The sequence below is a fragment of the Oncorhynchus clarkii genome, chromosome 31, assembly GCF_045791955.1.
Source record: "Oncorhynchus clarkii lewisi isolate Uvic-CL-2024 chromosome 31, UVic_Ocla_1.0, whole genome shotgun sequence".
NCBI lineage: Eukaryota > Metazoa > Chordata > Actinopteri > Salmoniformes > Salmonidae > Oncorhynchus > Oncorhynchus clarkii.
The window spans coordinates 37,457,167-37,473,865 of NC_092177.1; the positions used below are offsets into that span (position 1 = coordinate 37,457,167).

Below are 16,699 nucleotides of genomic sequence, written 5' to 3' on the forward strand. Positions count from 1 at the left end.
CATGGCCTTATTTGTATTACAGCATATTGGACGACTGTCATTCATATTCCATTCACCCAGCTCAATGTAACATTGATAGGTTTAGGCTAATACATGATACTCTAATTGTCCCTATGCCCACCATGAGAGTGCAACAACCTAGCCTACGATTAAAAGTTTACAACGTAGGTGCACAGGTCGAGAGATACATTTAAGTAACCAAGTAGACAAACAGTGACACATTCAATACTGCCTTGCACACTTTTGCCTGCATCTAGCTTATCTGGGGTGTAATCATTAGTACAGACAGTTGCAGAACAGAGTTTCTATTGGACAAATTCAGGTATGTTTATCACCTTTTCGTTCCGTTCCGCTACTACGTTCCGCTTCGTTCCGCTACCAGTTAAGAAATGCTTATCAGTAGAATTGGCGGAATGAATACACCCCTGATCATCCGCAAACACAGTTCACTTTCATAGCAGCCACATAAAAACAACATGATCACTTTGCTCGTTGTATAGCTCCTTCTTGCATCTACGCGCTCTCCTCCTCTCACATTTTCCCTTAGCTTGTGGACTTCAGTGCACATCACAACAGCTGTCTGTGACTAGGCGATAAAACCTTTCCAAGCCAAACCTTCATACCATAACAGCTACAGTGCCTTGCGAAAGTATTCGGCCCCCTTGAACTTTGCGACCTTTTGCCACATTTCAGGCTTCAAACATAAAGATATAAAACTGTATTTTTTTGTGAAGAATCAACAACAAGTGGGACACAATCATGAAGTGGAACGACATTTATTGGATATTTCAAACTTTTTTAACAGTTCAAAAACTGAAAAATTGGGCGTGCAAAATTATTCAGCCCCTTTACTTTCAGTGCAGCAAACTCTCTCCAGAAGTTCAGTGAGGATCTCTGAATGATCCAATGTTGACCTAAATGACTAATGATGATAAATACAATCCACCTGTGTGTAATCAAGTCTCCGTATAAATGCACCTGCACTGTGATAGTCTCAGAGGTCCGTTAAAAGCGCAGAGAGCATCATGAAGAACAAGGAACACACCAGGCAGGTCCGAGATACTGTTGTGGAGAAGTTGAAAGCCGGATTTGGATACAAAAAGATTTCCCAAGCTTTAAACATCCCAAGGAGCACTGTGCAAGCGATAATATTGAAATGGAAGGAGTATCAGACCACTGCAAATCTACCAAGACCTGGCCGTCCCTCTAAACTTTCAGCTCATACAAGGAGAAGACTGATCAGAGATGCAGCCAAGAGGCCCATGATCACTCTGGATGAACTGCAGAGATCTACAGCTGAGGTGGGAGACTCTGTCCATAGGACAACAATCAGTCGTATATTGCACAAATCTGGCCTTTATGGAAGAGTGGCAAGAAGAAAGACATTTCTTAAAGATATCCATAAAAAGTGTTGTTTAAAGTTTGCCACCTGGGAGACACACCAAACATGTGGAAGAAGGTGCTCTGGTCAGATGAAACCAAAATTGAACTTTTTGGCAACAATGCAAAACGTTATGTTTGGCGTAAAAGCAACACAGCTGAACACACCATCCCCACTGTCAAACATGGTGGTGGCAGCATCATGGTTTGGGCCTGCTTTTCTTCAGCAGGGAAAGGGAATATGGTTAAAATTGATGGGAAGATGGATGGAGCCAAATACAGGACCATTCTGGAAGAAAACCTGATGGAGTCTGCAAAAGACCTGAGACTGGGACGGAGATTTGTCTTGCAACAAGACAATGATCCAAAACATAAAGCAAAATCTACAATGGAATGGTTCAAAAATAAACATATCCAGGTGTTAGAATGGCCAAGTCAAAGTCCAGACCTGAATCCAATCGAGAATCTGTGGAAAGAACTGAAAACTGCTGTTCACAAATGCTCTCCATCCAACCTCACTGAGCTCGAGCTGTTTTGCAAGGAGGAATGGGAAAAAATTTCAGTCTCTCGATGTGCAAAACTGATAGAGACATACCCCAGCGACTTACAGCTGTAATCGCAGCAAAAGGTGGCGCTACAAAGTATTAACTTAAGGGGGCTGAATAATTTTGCATGCCCAATTTTTCTGTTTTTGATTTGTTAAAAAAGTTTGAAATATCCAATAAATGTCGTTCCACTTCATGATTGTGTCCCACTTGTTGTTAATTCTTCACAAAAAATACAGTTTTATATCTTTATGTTTGAAGCCTGAAATGTGGCAAAAGGTCGCAAAGTTCAAGGGGGGCGAATACTTTCGCATGGCACTGTAACTGCTACACACAGCCTACATAGCTACTAGGACTAACGCGTTACTAAACCTGCTACAATCATTCAGTATTGTGTACAGCAAGCAGTTTAGCAGTTACACCGGCAGGCCCCGGCCCGGTGGCAATAAATGAGTAAAACCAAAAGCTTACCTTGACTTGGAAGAGTTCCAGTGTTGAATAGCCAAAGCCAGCTATCCCTCTCTGTTTGTGCTGGGTGTTTGAGTATGCTAAACTATCTAGCTGCATTCGCTAGCTAAGTAAGTGGGGGGAAAATACAATGAAATATAGCTAGCGCTCTCTCACTTGCTGCTCCTTAATTTTTAAGAAAATAATTTGTTAAAAACTGTTCAACAATTGTCTTTCTAGCAGTGCTAGCTAGCTGTAGCTTATGCTTTCAGTAACGTACGCTAAACCCATTCCGTACAAATGTGCGTACCGCGACATTCAAACGAGGCTGCAAAGAAATCTAATGGGACTGTAGTGACTGTGTTGACATCAAAATCTGGGGTGTGAACTATGTTTCTATTCAAGCGTTGATTGATGGCTCTATAGTATTGGAGAAAAGTTGAAAAAAACGGACCCATCCGACGCTGTTTGTTACATTGTGACGTGTCATGGCGTAAACACACAGCACGCATAAAGCAACTAATTCTGTCTTACAGCCTCTCTCCACCAGGTGTAGCACTTCTCTCACCTTTTAAAAACAAGAAAGGGACAGGGTAAGGGGGGATACCTAGTCACTGCAAGCTATCATGACTCAAAAGCCACTGTTTACTTCTGACGATCACTTTAGCACCGCCCTAAAATAACTATTCAAATTTGACACAAACCTTCAAATAGGTATGTAATGACACATTCTATAAACCCTTTATAGTGTTTTATTTACATTTTAGAGGCGATAAGTTGATAAGTTGGACAGATCGAGTGAAAAAAAGCTGTTTCCCCACACGACATCTCTCCTTCTCACTATCACGCAATGGGTTTCGCTTTCCTCCCGTCGTTTTTAAAAAGATCCGACGGAGCTCATTGCCTTCTTGAATCATACAGAGATGGGCATCATGAAGGTTTTCTTCATTGATTTTGTTGGAAAGGGGAGAAATTGTGCTTTACAATGGTATTGATATTACAGTTGATCTGGAAGTATTAAGTTTTTTGGGGCGCTAAAATAAGGTCAATTGTACGGACCAGCGTAATGTACAAAAGTGAGTTTGTTTACATTACTAGATTAATTCTCTGATTCTTTGATTGGGTGGACAACATGTCAGTTCATGCTGCAAGAGCTCTAATAGATTGGAGGACGTCCTCTGGAAGTTTTCATGAATACTGTGTTAGTCTATGGAAGGGGGTGAGAACCATGAGCCTCCTAGGTTTTGTATTGAAGTCAATGTACCCAGAGGAGGACAGGATGGTCTTCCCATTTCTCCTCTGAGGAGCCTCCACTGGTGCATAATATATCTTATGACAACATTTTGTGAATTTTTTTTTCATTTTGGAGTGAGGGTTTTTCAGCTGTTCAGGCACACAACCTTTTTCTGGAGGCAAACCGAAGTCTAGGCCCCACCGTCGGTGATTGCTCAACAATAGGGATTCTTCAATAAAGTCTTTGTTGTCGTTCAACAAGAGACATTGTTTTGCAAATTCTTTCATTGAGAAATACTGCACCAAGCATTAGTTAGATGTAAAATTGCTCAACTAATATTTCTTCTACAAAAAAAACGTCAAAAGTAATGATTCCATCTGGAAAACAGGAATACCTACAGTTGTATTCGGAAGTTTACATACACTTAGATTGGAGTCATTAAAACTTGTTTTTCAACAACTCCACAAATTTCTTGTTAACAAACTATAGTTTTGGCATGTCGGTTAGGACATCTACTTTCTGCATGACACAAGTTATTTTTCCAAAAATGGTTTAAAGACAGATTATTTCACTTATAATTCACGGTATCACAATTCCAGTGGGTCAGAAGTTTACATACACTAAGTTGACTGTGCCTTTAAACAGCTTGGAAAATTCCAGCAAATTATGTCATGGCTTTAGAAGCTTCTGATAGGCTAATTTACATAATTTGAGTCAATTGGAGGTGTGCCTGTGGATGTATTTCAAGGCCTACCTTCAAACTCATTGCCTCTGTGCTTGACATCATGGGAAAGAATGAAAAAATATCAGCCAAAACAAATGGTAGACCTCCACAAGTCTGGTTCATCATTGGGAGCAATTTCCAAACGCCTGAAGGTACCACGTTCATCTATACAAACAATGGCACGCAAGTATAACACCATGGTACCACGCAGCCGTCATACAGCTCAGGAAGGAGATGCGTTCTGTCTCATAGAAAAGTGCAAATCATTCCCAGAACAACAGCAAAGGACCTTGTGAAGATGCTGGAGGAAACGGGTACAAAAGTATATATATCCACAGTAAAACGAGGCCTATATCGATATAACCTGAAAGGCCTCTCAGCAAGGAAGAAGACACTGCTCCAAAACTGCCATAAAAAAAGCCAGACTATGGTTTGCAACTGCACATGGGAACAAAGATCGTACTTTTTGGAGAAAATTAGTCTAGTCTGATGAAACAAAAGTAGAACTGTTTGGCCATAATGAACATCGTTATGTTTGGAGAAAAAAGGGGTGGGGGGCTTGCAAGCCGAAGAACACCATCCCAACCGTGAAGAACAGGGGTGGCAGCATCATGTTGTGGTAGTGCTTTGCTGCAGGAAGGGCTGGTGCACTTCACAAAATAGATGGCTTCATGAGGTAGGAAGATCATGTGGATGTATTGAAGCAACATCTCAATACATCAGTCAGGAAGTTAAAGCTTGGTCGCAAATGGGTCTTCCAAATGGACAGTGACCCCAAGCAGACTTCCAGAGTTGTGGCAAAATGGCTTAAGGACAACAAAGGCAGGGTATTGGAGTGACCATCACAAAGCCCTGACCTCAATCCTATAGAAAAGTATTATTCTGACATTTCATATTCTTATAATAAAGTGGTGAATCTAACTGACCTAAGACAGGGAATTTGTACTAGGATTAAATGCCAGGAATTGTAAAAAACTGAGTTTAAATGTATTTGACTGAGGTGTATGTAAACTTCTGACTTCAAATGTACCTGAAAATGCTTTTCATTGACTATAGTTCAGCCTTCAACTCCATAGTATCCTCCAAGCTTATCATTAAGCTCGGGGCCCTGCTTCTGAACCCCGCCCTGTGCAACTGGTTCCTGGATTTCCTGACATAGGAAACATCACCTCCACTTCGCTGATCCTCAACATAGGGGCCCCACAAGGGTGCGTGCTCAGCCCCCTCCTGTACTCCCTGTTCACCCATGACTGCATGGGCACGCACGCCTCCAACTCAATCATCAAGTTTGCAGACTACTCAACAGTAGTAGGTCTGATTACCAACAATGACGAGACGGCAGAGTGGTACCAGGAAAATAACCTCTCCCTCAACGCCAACAAAATGAAGGAGCTTGACGGTACTGCATTGGAGAAAGTGCAAAGCTTCAAGGTCCTCGGAGTACACATCACTGACAATCTGAAATGGTCCACCCACACAGACAGTGTGAAAAACACCAAAAGAAAGATGCCCAGTGTCCCTGCTCATCTGTGTGAATGTGCCTTAGGCATGCTGCAAGGAGGCATGAGGACTGCAGATGTGGCCAAGGCAATAAATAGCAATGTCCGTACTTTGAGACGCCTAAGACAGCGCTACAGGGAGACAGGATGGACAGCTGATCATCCTCGCAATGGCAGACCACGTGTAACAACACCTGCACAGGATCAGTACATCCGAACATCACACCTGTGGGACAGGTACAGGATGGCAACAACAACTGCCCGAGTTACACCAGGAACACACAATCACAATCAGTGCTCATATTGTCCGCAATAGGCTAAGAGAGGCTGGACTGAGGGCTTGTAGGCCTGTTGTAAGGCAGGTCCTCACCAGACATCACCGGCAACAACGTCGCCTATGGGCAGAAACCCACCGTCGCTGGACCAGACAGGACTGGCAAAAAATGCTCTTGACTGACGAGTCATGATTTTGTCTCACCAGGGGTGATGGTGGGATTCGCATTTTTCATTGAAGGAATGAGCATTACACCGAGGCCTGTACTCTGGAGCGGGATCGATTTGGAGGTGGAGGGTCTGTCATGGTCTGGGGCGGTGTGTCACAGCATCCTCGGACTGAGCTTGTTGTCATTGCAGGCAATCTCAACGCTTTGCATTACAGTGAAGACATCCTCCTCCCTCATGTGGTACCCTTCCTGCAGGCTCATCCTGACATGACCCTCCAGCATGACAATGCCACCAGCCATACTGCTCGTTCTGTGCGTGATTTCCTTTAAGACAGGAATGTCGGTGAAGTGCAAAGAGCCCGGACCGCAATGAGCCCAGATCTCAATCCCATAGAGCACGTCTGGGACCTATTGGATCGGAGGGTGAGGGCTTGGGCCATTCCCCCCAGAAAAGTCTGGGAACTTGCAGTGCCTTGGTGGAAGAGTGGGGTAACATCTCACAGCAATAACTGGCAAATCTGGTGCAGTCCATGAGGAGGAGATGCACTGCAGTACTTAATGCAGCTGGTGTTCACACCAGATACTGACTGTTACTTTTGACTTTGACCCCGCCCCTTTGTTCAGGGACACATTATTCAATTCCTGTTAGTCACATGTCTGTGGAACTTGTTCAGTTTATGTCTTAGTTGTTGAATCTTATGTTCATACAAATATGTACACATGTTAAGTTTGTTGAAAATAAACGCAGTTGACAGTGAGAGGACTTTTTTTTCCTGAGTTAATATACAGTATTCTATTCTACTGTATTTAGTCAATGCCACTCCAACGTTGCCTGTTCTAATATTTATATATTTCTTAATGACATTATTTTACTTTTAGATTTGTGTATTGTTGTGAATTGTTAGATATTACTGCACTGTTGGAGCTAGGAACATAAGCATTTCACTACACCCGCAATAACATCTGCTAAATATGTGTATGTGACCAATAAAATTTGATTTGATTTGATTAATTCTGTCTATTTTGAGGAAGTGTATACTGGCTACGTCGTCTCAAAGTGGACAAACGGTTTTCTTGCTGCTTTTTGCTAATTTTTCAAGCAAAGGTCTCTCAAGGGAGTATGCAAGCACACTCGTTTGGTTCGCCTAGCCGACTTCGACTAGCTGCCAGCCGAACTGAAGCATGCTGACAGTCTTGCTGATACACAAACAGTTCAGGCTGCCTTTTTGAATGTGTTTTTTTTGTCATTGTTGCTGGGGTCTCAGAGCAATGTTGAATAAGCTTAAGTCATGTATCATTATGGGTGAGCAAGTTTACTCCTTCAGTGTGAGGGGTGAGCCGAAACCTTGTATCGTAACTTTCTGTATTGTGTTTCAAGCTATTTAGTGAATTGTTCTATTTATTGTAGCTCTATAGTCCTTTTCTAATGTTTGTCTATCTGTTTTTCTATTGGAAGGTAGTTGTATTGTTATCTACCACGACATAGGCAAGATTTCCCTTAGTATCCACGACAATGATTTATAATCACAACACTTAGTACAATGTTATCAATCATGTTATCAATAATGATCAATTATTACATTTTCAGATCAATGTAGAAGCAGTTATCAGGTGGGCTATGATAACTCTCTGAGGATCACCTATGCCAACGGAATGGACACCCACTACCAGACTGAGCCCCACATCCTGGCGGGCACTGCCAACCCCACAGTGGCACGGCGCAACATGAGTTTGCCAGGGGAGAGTGGGCAGAATCTGGTTGAGTGGCGCTTCCGCAAGGAGCAGGCCAGGGGAAAAGTCATCGTTTTTGGGCGCAAGCTAAGGGTGTGTTTCACTGTTTTATTCATAAAAGTTTCACTTACTAGCAAGACAAACTGTGACACTCGACTCCCTGGCTGCATTCAGATTTGGTCACTGCTAAATTCCTTAATTTGAACCGCAGTGGCTGTACAGTAACATGCTATACATGACATCGGAGCTCTGACTCTGTTGCTTCACAGCGCTGTATGGGTTTTGACTGACAGCCCTTCTGAACCTGAGCAGGACGCGCAACAAGAAGTTGCCCCCATCCCTCCCGCTAATTTGGGCAACTTTTGCTAACGTTTTGTTGTCTGAGTGAGGGAAATGCTGTAAATTCAGAGGACTCTACACATTTTGAAAGATGAGACTTTAAGGATTATAATAAGTACCGCTTTGTCGTCATACAGTCGAGCTAAACACCTGTCCAAATGTGCACTCAACATTTCCATATCATAAAGCTCATGTCATAAACAGTGTTGACGTTCATGATCACTATGTTTGTTGTACAGTTACTGGATGACATGGATGAGGCTGTTTGTCTATTGTGAAGAAAATCTGCAGCGACACACGTGCCTGAAGGCACTCCTTTCTATGCTCACCAAAATGATGATGCGTTTCCCTGAATTGCAAGCTTAACACTTCAATATCGTATTTTATAACTCAAATGATGCCCAACTTTACTTAGATTGCGATGTATAATGGACCCTTTTTGGATTGCGAGAACAGCAACAGTAATTGTGTGATGGCGGGGATGCAGGGTTTTGTTCCAAACAAAACTACAAGTGTACTTGCTCTAGTTCCTTAACGGCACAGCTAGGAGTGCTCAAAGAGCACCTATAGTTAAATATTTATTTTGCACAATAAAATCAACAGTGTAATGTTTGGATTCAGTCTTGTGTCAGCTTTGGTCGAATAATTTTCAGATAATCGCCAAACTGTTCCCTTTCAATTGTTACAAAGGTTATGAATTTCTTCTGTAAGAAAAATTTGAATCGTCACCTATCCATATAAGCCAATCCTAATCCATTTTGTCCCCATTAAATTTAAGGAGGGAGGAGAGTGGGATTTAAGACTTGCTGAGCAAATGCCAGAGTTTAATGAAGCCTTTGAAGGAGCTGTTAATCTCCTCACACTGAATGCCAAAAAGCGGCAATCACACTAAATGCCACTTTAACAAGCATCCAAACAGAACTATAAGTGCCCTCTCTGTGACTGATTTAAAAGCTTCATTGTCTGTTTGTTTTTGTTTTGTCTGGGCTTTGATCCAATACACATATTACCAACTAACAGGTGAACGGCCGGAACATTCTGTCGGTTGATTACGACCGTACGCTGAGGACGGAGAAGATATATGACGACCACAGGAAGTTCCTGCTGAAGATTATCTATGACGCCACTGGCCACCCTGTGCTGTGGGTGCCCAGCAGTAAGATGCTGCCCGTGAATGTCAGCCTGAGCAGCAATGGGCAGATCAATGCCCTCCAGAGGGGGCCGACCACGGAGCGGTTGGAGTATGACAGTCAGGGACGCCTCGTGTCCAGAGTGTTTGCTGACGGGAAGAGGTGGAGTTACACCTATCTGGACAAGGTGAGGGTTGAAGCGACTCTATAGAATGCTTTGGTTTCTCCACTGGTCGATCAATGCACAAACAAAAATATTGTACTTTTGATGGTAAAAGTAATTGTATATTGAAATCGAGGCCACACACACACACCTTGCTCAAGCAGAACTTTTAAATCTCACACACACACACAGTCACACATAATGTACCTTCCCACATTAGAGCTGCTCATTATGTTAACTTCTCGCAGAACTTAAAATAAGTGAGATAACTTACTGCCGGACTCAGTTCCAAGGACTTTTCCTCATGCAAAACCATGCAGAGATTTCCTCGCCCTCCTTGAGCTCATCGCGTGACTGGGATAGGCCGTGTCAACAGAGAAACATGGGGCACACTGAAAGGGTGGCAGCCCACTGAAAGCAATTCTAGCATCCAAAGTGCATATTAATTATCTGTTAATTCTGCAAAAATGTTATGAGACAGAAATAAACGTGAGAATGTCTGACGCAATTGTTTAGGCTATTTAGTGAGCTGGTGGTGTATATATAATTATTTGTATTCATAAAACATAGCTTTTGTGGACCGTGTAAAAATGAATATTTAAAGAAGTGTAAATAATTTTGTCTTTCCTCTTCATCTTTCCTCTAGTCGATGGTGCTCCTACTCCACAGCCAGCGTCAGTACATCTTCGACTTTGACTCTCAGGATCGGCTATCTGCAGTCACCATGCCCAGTGTGGCACGCTACACCATGCAGACGGTCCGCTCGGTGGGCTACTACCGCAACCTCTTTCACCCACCGGACAGCAATGCCTCTGTCGCTGTGGACTACAGCGAGGACGGCCTCCTCCAGCGAGTGGCGCACTTAGGCACGGGACGCCAAGTCCTCTACAAGTATCGGCGACAGAACAAGCTAGCCGAAGTCCTGTATGACATCACGCGGGTCAGCTTCACCTATGACGAGATGGCGGGCGTGCTAAAGACGGTCAACCTGCAGAACGAGGGTTTTATATGTTCGATCCGCTATCGTCAAGTGGGCCCCTTGGTGGACCGGCAGATCTTCCGCTTCAGCGAGGATGGCATGGTCAACGCCCGCTTCGACTACACCTATGACAGCAGCCTGCGCATTACCAGCGTGCAGGGTGTCATCAATGAGACCCCACTGCCCATCGACCTCTACCAGTTCGACGACATATCCGGCAAAGTCGAGCAGTTCGGCAAGTTCGGCGTAATCTACTATGACATCAACCAGATCATCTCCACGGCCGTTATGACCTACACCAAGCACTTTGACGCCCATGGCCGGATCAAGGAGATTCAGTACGAGATCTTCCGATCCCTCATGTACTGGATCACTTTCCAGTACGACGACGCGGGGCGATGTACCAAGAGGGAGATCAAGATCGGACCGTTTGCCAACACCACCAAGTACGGCTACGAGTATGATGTGGATGGCCAGCTCCAGACAGTCTACCTCAATGACAAGGTCATGTGGCGCTACACCTACGACCTGAATGGCAACCTCCACCTACTGAACCCAGGTAACGGTGCCCGCCTGCTCCCCCTGCGCTACGACCTCCGCGACCGCATCACCCGCCTGGGAGACGTACAGTACCGCATGGACGAGGATGGCTTCCTCCGCCAGCGAGGTTCTGAGATCTTTGAGTACAACTCCAAAGGCCTCCTGGCGCGCGTCTATAGCAAGAGCAACAGCTGGATCATCCAGTACCGCTACGACGGCCTGGGCCGAAGGGTGTCCACCAAGGCCAGCCTGGGGCAGCACCTGCAATACTTCTACGCAGACCTGAGCTACCCCAGCAGAATCACCCACGTCTACAATCACTCCAGCTCTGAGATCACCTCAATGTACTATGACCTGCAGGGCCACCTGTTTGCCCAGGAGATCAGCAGCGGAGAGGAGTACTACATCGCCTGTGACAACACCGGAACCCCTCTTGCCGTATTCACCAGCAACGGCCTCCTGATCAAGCAGGTCCAGTACACGGCGTATGGGGAGATTTACTTTGACTCCAACCCGGACTTTCAACTGGTGCTGGGGTTCCACGGGGGGCTCTATGATCCACTGACCAAATTGTTGCATTTTGGTGAGAGGGACTATGACATTATGCCCGGCAGGTGGACTGTGCCTGACATCAGCACGTGGAAACGAGTGGGGCAAGAGCCAGGTCCTTTTAATCTCTATATGTTCAGAAACAACAACCCCATCAGCAAAGTACATGAAGTGAGAGAATATGTGGCAGGTAGGATATTTATTCACTTTTATTTTACTTCGTCATATTTAATGTGCACGTAGTGTATACATGTTATTCAAATGTGCTATTCAAAAGATTAAATGTTTATACGTGCTTTGTTCATGCATGTATAACCAGCTTAATAATGTTAACTAAGACACAAAATACTTATATTATAAAACATTTTTCATATTTTTTTACGACATAACCATGCCATTAAATATTTATTATGACTCTGCCCTTACTTGTCCGATGTAGATGTGAATAGCTGGCTAGTGACCTTTGGGTTCCATCTACACAACACCATTCCTGGCTTCCCAGTCCCAAAGTTTGACCTGACCCACCCCTCCTATGAACTGAAGAAGAGCCAGCTTTGGGACGATCTACCGGTTGGTTTCATATCTGACATGATTTCAAAATCTCTGTTATTGTCATGCTATTTGCGGTCCATATATTAGGTAAATGTATAGTAAACAGGGTGTTCTAGAAGACCATAGTTGTTTGCTGGCTGAATATCAAGCACTCCCGGGGTGTTAAGAAGCATGCTCTACAGTTTTCTTTTAAGTTTATATTTTGTTCAGTAGCCCCATCTTTTTAATTGGAATGCTATTTAGCTCATAGCATCCCATTTAATTGGACAGCTTTTGCATAGGAACAAGTACAAATTACATGTATTCGTTGATTATAGTTTTTCACAATTGTTAACACACGTTTGCTGAGACTACATCTCAGGTACACAAAACAGTTAGCCAATTTCCCTAAACCCCACGGACATCTTGCAAAACGAAACGCCGCAATCAAAATCATGTACTCCCTTCTCGTAATGAAACTCTTCATACAAATGAGACATACAAACAAATAAAAGGAATCTAACTGAGTGACAACCCAGATCACACTAATGTGTCCTATTCAATACTGTATATTGTTTGTGTATACTCAAACAAGAAAGTCACACAAATGCAAACATTTTTGGTTTAGACTTCAACATGACTCAATACATTTTAAACAGCATACTGTAAGCACACATACAGTAAAAATACAAACGTACATTAAATATACACTACCAGTCAAATAACCTCTGCTAAATATGTGTATGTGACCAATAAAGCTACAGTATACATAGCGACAGTATACATAACTCCCTGGCATATGGACTCACCTTGTGCTGTGCTCACTTGAACAGGAAGGTGGCACGACATTCCTTCATGAGCAAATGTTGTCATCAAAGTCGGGCATTCTCTGGATTTATTGTGCTTTCATAACAACTTGAGGCCGGATTTACAATTCCGAGTTGGATGACCATTATCATGAATAAAATCGACAATCTACTGGCATATGAAGATAAATTATAGATAAAACATATCGGTGCACATCGGCCATAAATTTTACACAACAAGTTAGAAATCTCAAATTCAACGAGTGGTTTGGAAGGAATCAGTGACAGTGGCCGTATGGTCATAAATGTGAAATTAAGGGGCTCCTTTTCCAAGTTTAAAATGATAAACATTCAACATTGGCCATGCTGTCAACGAAGCATTATTTGTGCCGCACTCAAAACAACTGTTAACTCGGGACTGCAAAAACTTGACTTCAGTGAGTTCAAGACAATTGGGATGTCAGGAATAAACGAGGTCCAACTGGTAAAATACTGCTAACTAAGATTTAGAAAGTATGATGTTGACATGATCAGTCCATTCAAAGCTACTGTACATATAATGTGATTTGACGTCAATTTATCTGTGGCCAATGACCTTGAGCCTTCTTGGATGGTCACTTCTAATGTAACACTATGGAGGCACCCAAATGGCTAGAATTTTCAAGGTTTCCTCTTAGACTTTGCGGTGACGTAGTGTCCCCATGAGTGACATAACACAGAGCCAATCACGGCCCAACACTCCGTATTTTCTGCTGGCTTGCCCCACCACCACAGAAAGCACTGAGCTAGGCTGAAACACATGCATTTTGGACCTGCCTTACTCAAGAAACAAAAAAAAGAGCTCATGTTTGTATGAGGCCTTATTAACTCAATGATATATATTATTTTTTACATTGTTTGCAAACTGATATGTGATACGTATTAATGCCAGAATAACATGCAGAACAGGCGAGCCCCAAGATGGGGGCTATGGTTGATGAGCTCACTCTGGTTTTCAATAATTTGCTGTTGGATTTCCCACAGTCTTATGGCATTATTTACAACTTCCATTTGCACAATGGCAGGCTCCTGTTCGTCTGTAAAGAGACGCGTTCTACCACCACGTGGTGGTCGTCTTTCAGTCCTACAAAAACAAAATAGCACATAGCACAGTAAGCACTACAGTAAAACAGTATACAAGATAAACATGTTACAAAGTAGTATTGCTCCAAATTTCATGCATTGGGAAAGTATTCAGACCTTTTGACTTTTTCCACATTTTGTTATGTTACAGCCTTATGCTGAAATGGATTACATAAAAACACATCTCATCAGTCTACACAAAATACCCCATAAGGACAAATCGCAAATGTATGTATCCTATAAATGTATAAAAGTAACAGAAATACCTTGTTTACATATGTATTCAGACCCTTTGCTCTGACACTCAAAATTGAGCTCAGGCATCCTGTTTCCATCCTTGAGATGTTTCTACAACTTGATTGGAGTCCACCTGTGGTAAATTCAATTGATTGGTCATGATTTGGAAAGGCACACGCCTGACAATATACGGTCCCACAGTTGACAGTGCATGTCAGAGCAAAAATCAAGTCACAGTGGAAGGAATTGTCCGTAGAGCTCAGAGACAGGATTGTGATCTGAGGAAGGGTACCAAAACATTTCTGCAGCATTGAAGGTCCAACAAGAACACAGTGGACTCTGTCATTCTTAAATGGAAGAATTTTGGAACCACCAAGACTCTTCCTAGAGCTGGCCGCACGGCCAAACTTAGCAATCGGGGGAGAAGGGCCTATGTCAGGAAGGTGACCAAGAACACAATGGCCACTTTGACAGAGCTCCAGAGTTCCTCTGTGGAGAAGGGAGAACCTTCCAGTAGTACAACCGTCTCTGCAGCACTCCACCATTCAGGCCTTTACGGTAGAGTGGCCAGACGAAAGCCACTTCTCAGTAAAAGGCACAAGACACTTGGAGTTTGCCAAAAGGGACCTAAAGGACTCTGGCCATGAGAATCAAGATTCTCTGGTCTGATGAAACCAATATTGAACTCTTTGGCCTGAATGCCAAGCGTCACATCTGGAGGAAACCTGGCACCATCCCTACGGTGAAGCATGGTGGAGGCAGCATCATGCTGTAGGGATGTTTTTCAGAGGCAGGGACTGGGAGACTAGTCACAATTGAGGGAAAGATGAACGGAGCAAAGTACAGAGAGAACCTTGATGAAAACCTGCTCCAGAGGTCTCAGGACCACAGACTGGGGCGAAGGTTCACCTTCTAATAGGACAACGACCCTAAGCACACAGCCAAGATAACGCAGGAGTGGCTTCGGGACAAGTCTCTGAATGTTCTTGAGTGGCCCAGCCAGAGCGCAGGCTTGAGCCCAATCAAACATCTCTGGAGAGCCTAGAATTAGCTGTGCAGCGATGCTTTCCCATCCAACCTGACAGAGCTTTGGAGGATCTGCAGAGAAGAATGGGTGAAACCTCCCAAATACAGATCTGCCAAGATTGTAGCGTCATACCCAAGATTACTCGAGGCTGTAATGGCTGCGAAAGGTGCATCAACAGAGTACTGAGTAAAGGGTATGAATACTTATGTAAATGTGACATCAGTTTTTTTTATTTTAATACATTTCTAAACAAAAAACAGGTTTTGCTTTGTCATTATGGGGTATTGTGTGTAGATATATGAGGGGTAAATAATTTTTTGAATAAGGCTGTAACTTAACTCAAATTTGGAAAAAGTCAAAGGGTCTGAATTCTTTCCAAATGCACTGTACAGTAATACTTGAAATGTTTACTTGGTTTCCCCTTACGGTATGTATTTGAATCTACAGACTTTACTGTGCTTTATGTTGTACTACAGTCAAGTAGTAAAAGTAGTAGCTATTTCCAGTGTCTGCAGTACGTACCTACAGTATTCTCATATTGGAACGTCTGAATGATGGATGCTACTGTGAAGCGGCTCAGATTGGGCTGCACTCTCTGCCCAGCCTCTTTCAAGGCCAAACCATGGTTGACCACGTGGTCCACCACAGTCACCCGAATTTAATCAGATATGAACTCTCCTTGTTCTTGGTCTTCCTCCACCTCTACCTCCACTTAAACCTCTACCACCACCTCCAACTCCATCTCTACCTCTCTCTGCCAAGTTTGCTTCCATTGTTCTCCAAACACAGGAGTTCTCACATGTCGCCTTTTTAGCCATACCAAAGGTCTGATTGCAAAGGGAACATTTACGCAAATAGTGTTTGCACATGTGAAAGTGATCAATTGGTAATTTGAGCTTCGCTTGTTGAACAGTGTTGCTTTTTTTTGTTGTTGCACACAATAGGATTTAGTTGTGAAGGTTGTGCAAAGGTAGAGAATTGTGTGTTGTCACAAATGTTTCTTATATTATTGCAATCTGAGTATAACGCAAAGCATGTGCCAGTAGTATTGCAGATTTGTTGCATGGTTCTTCTAAATTAGTTACAGGTTTGCTTGCTATCCAAGACAGTGTGATAGTTGTCCTTGCATTACACATTTGTGATACAAATTTAAAAGCAATGCACACAGACATTTAAAAGCACTACATATGTGACATTTCCACTTGTCATTGTTAACACAATAATGATTCTTGTTTATTCAATGCTTACTACACTGTCATGAATTGCAAGGTAA

The 16,699-nt window shown here is 43.2% G+C and overlaps 1 protein-coding gene across 1 annotated transcript in view; it reads left to right on the forward strand.

The window, feature by feature from the left end:
* LOC139390686 (teneurin-3-like) overlaps positions 1–16,699 on the forward strand; it is a 143,957-nt gene that overhangs the window by 125,548 nt on the left and 1,710 nt on the right. Inside the window, exons 26-29 of the mRNA XM_071137982.1 lie at positions 7,861–8,096; positions 9,363–9,659; positions 10,282–11,893; positions 12,143–12,273. Coding sequence (XP_070994083.1) covers positions 7,861–8,096; positions 9,363–9,659; positions 10,282–11,893; positions 12,143–12,273 — 2,276 coding nt within the window. The remainder of the gene's footprint in view (positions 1–7,860; positions 8,097–9,362; positions 9,660–10,281; positions 11,894–12,142; positions 12,274–16,699) is intronic.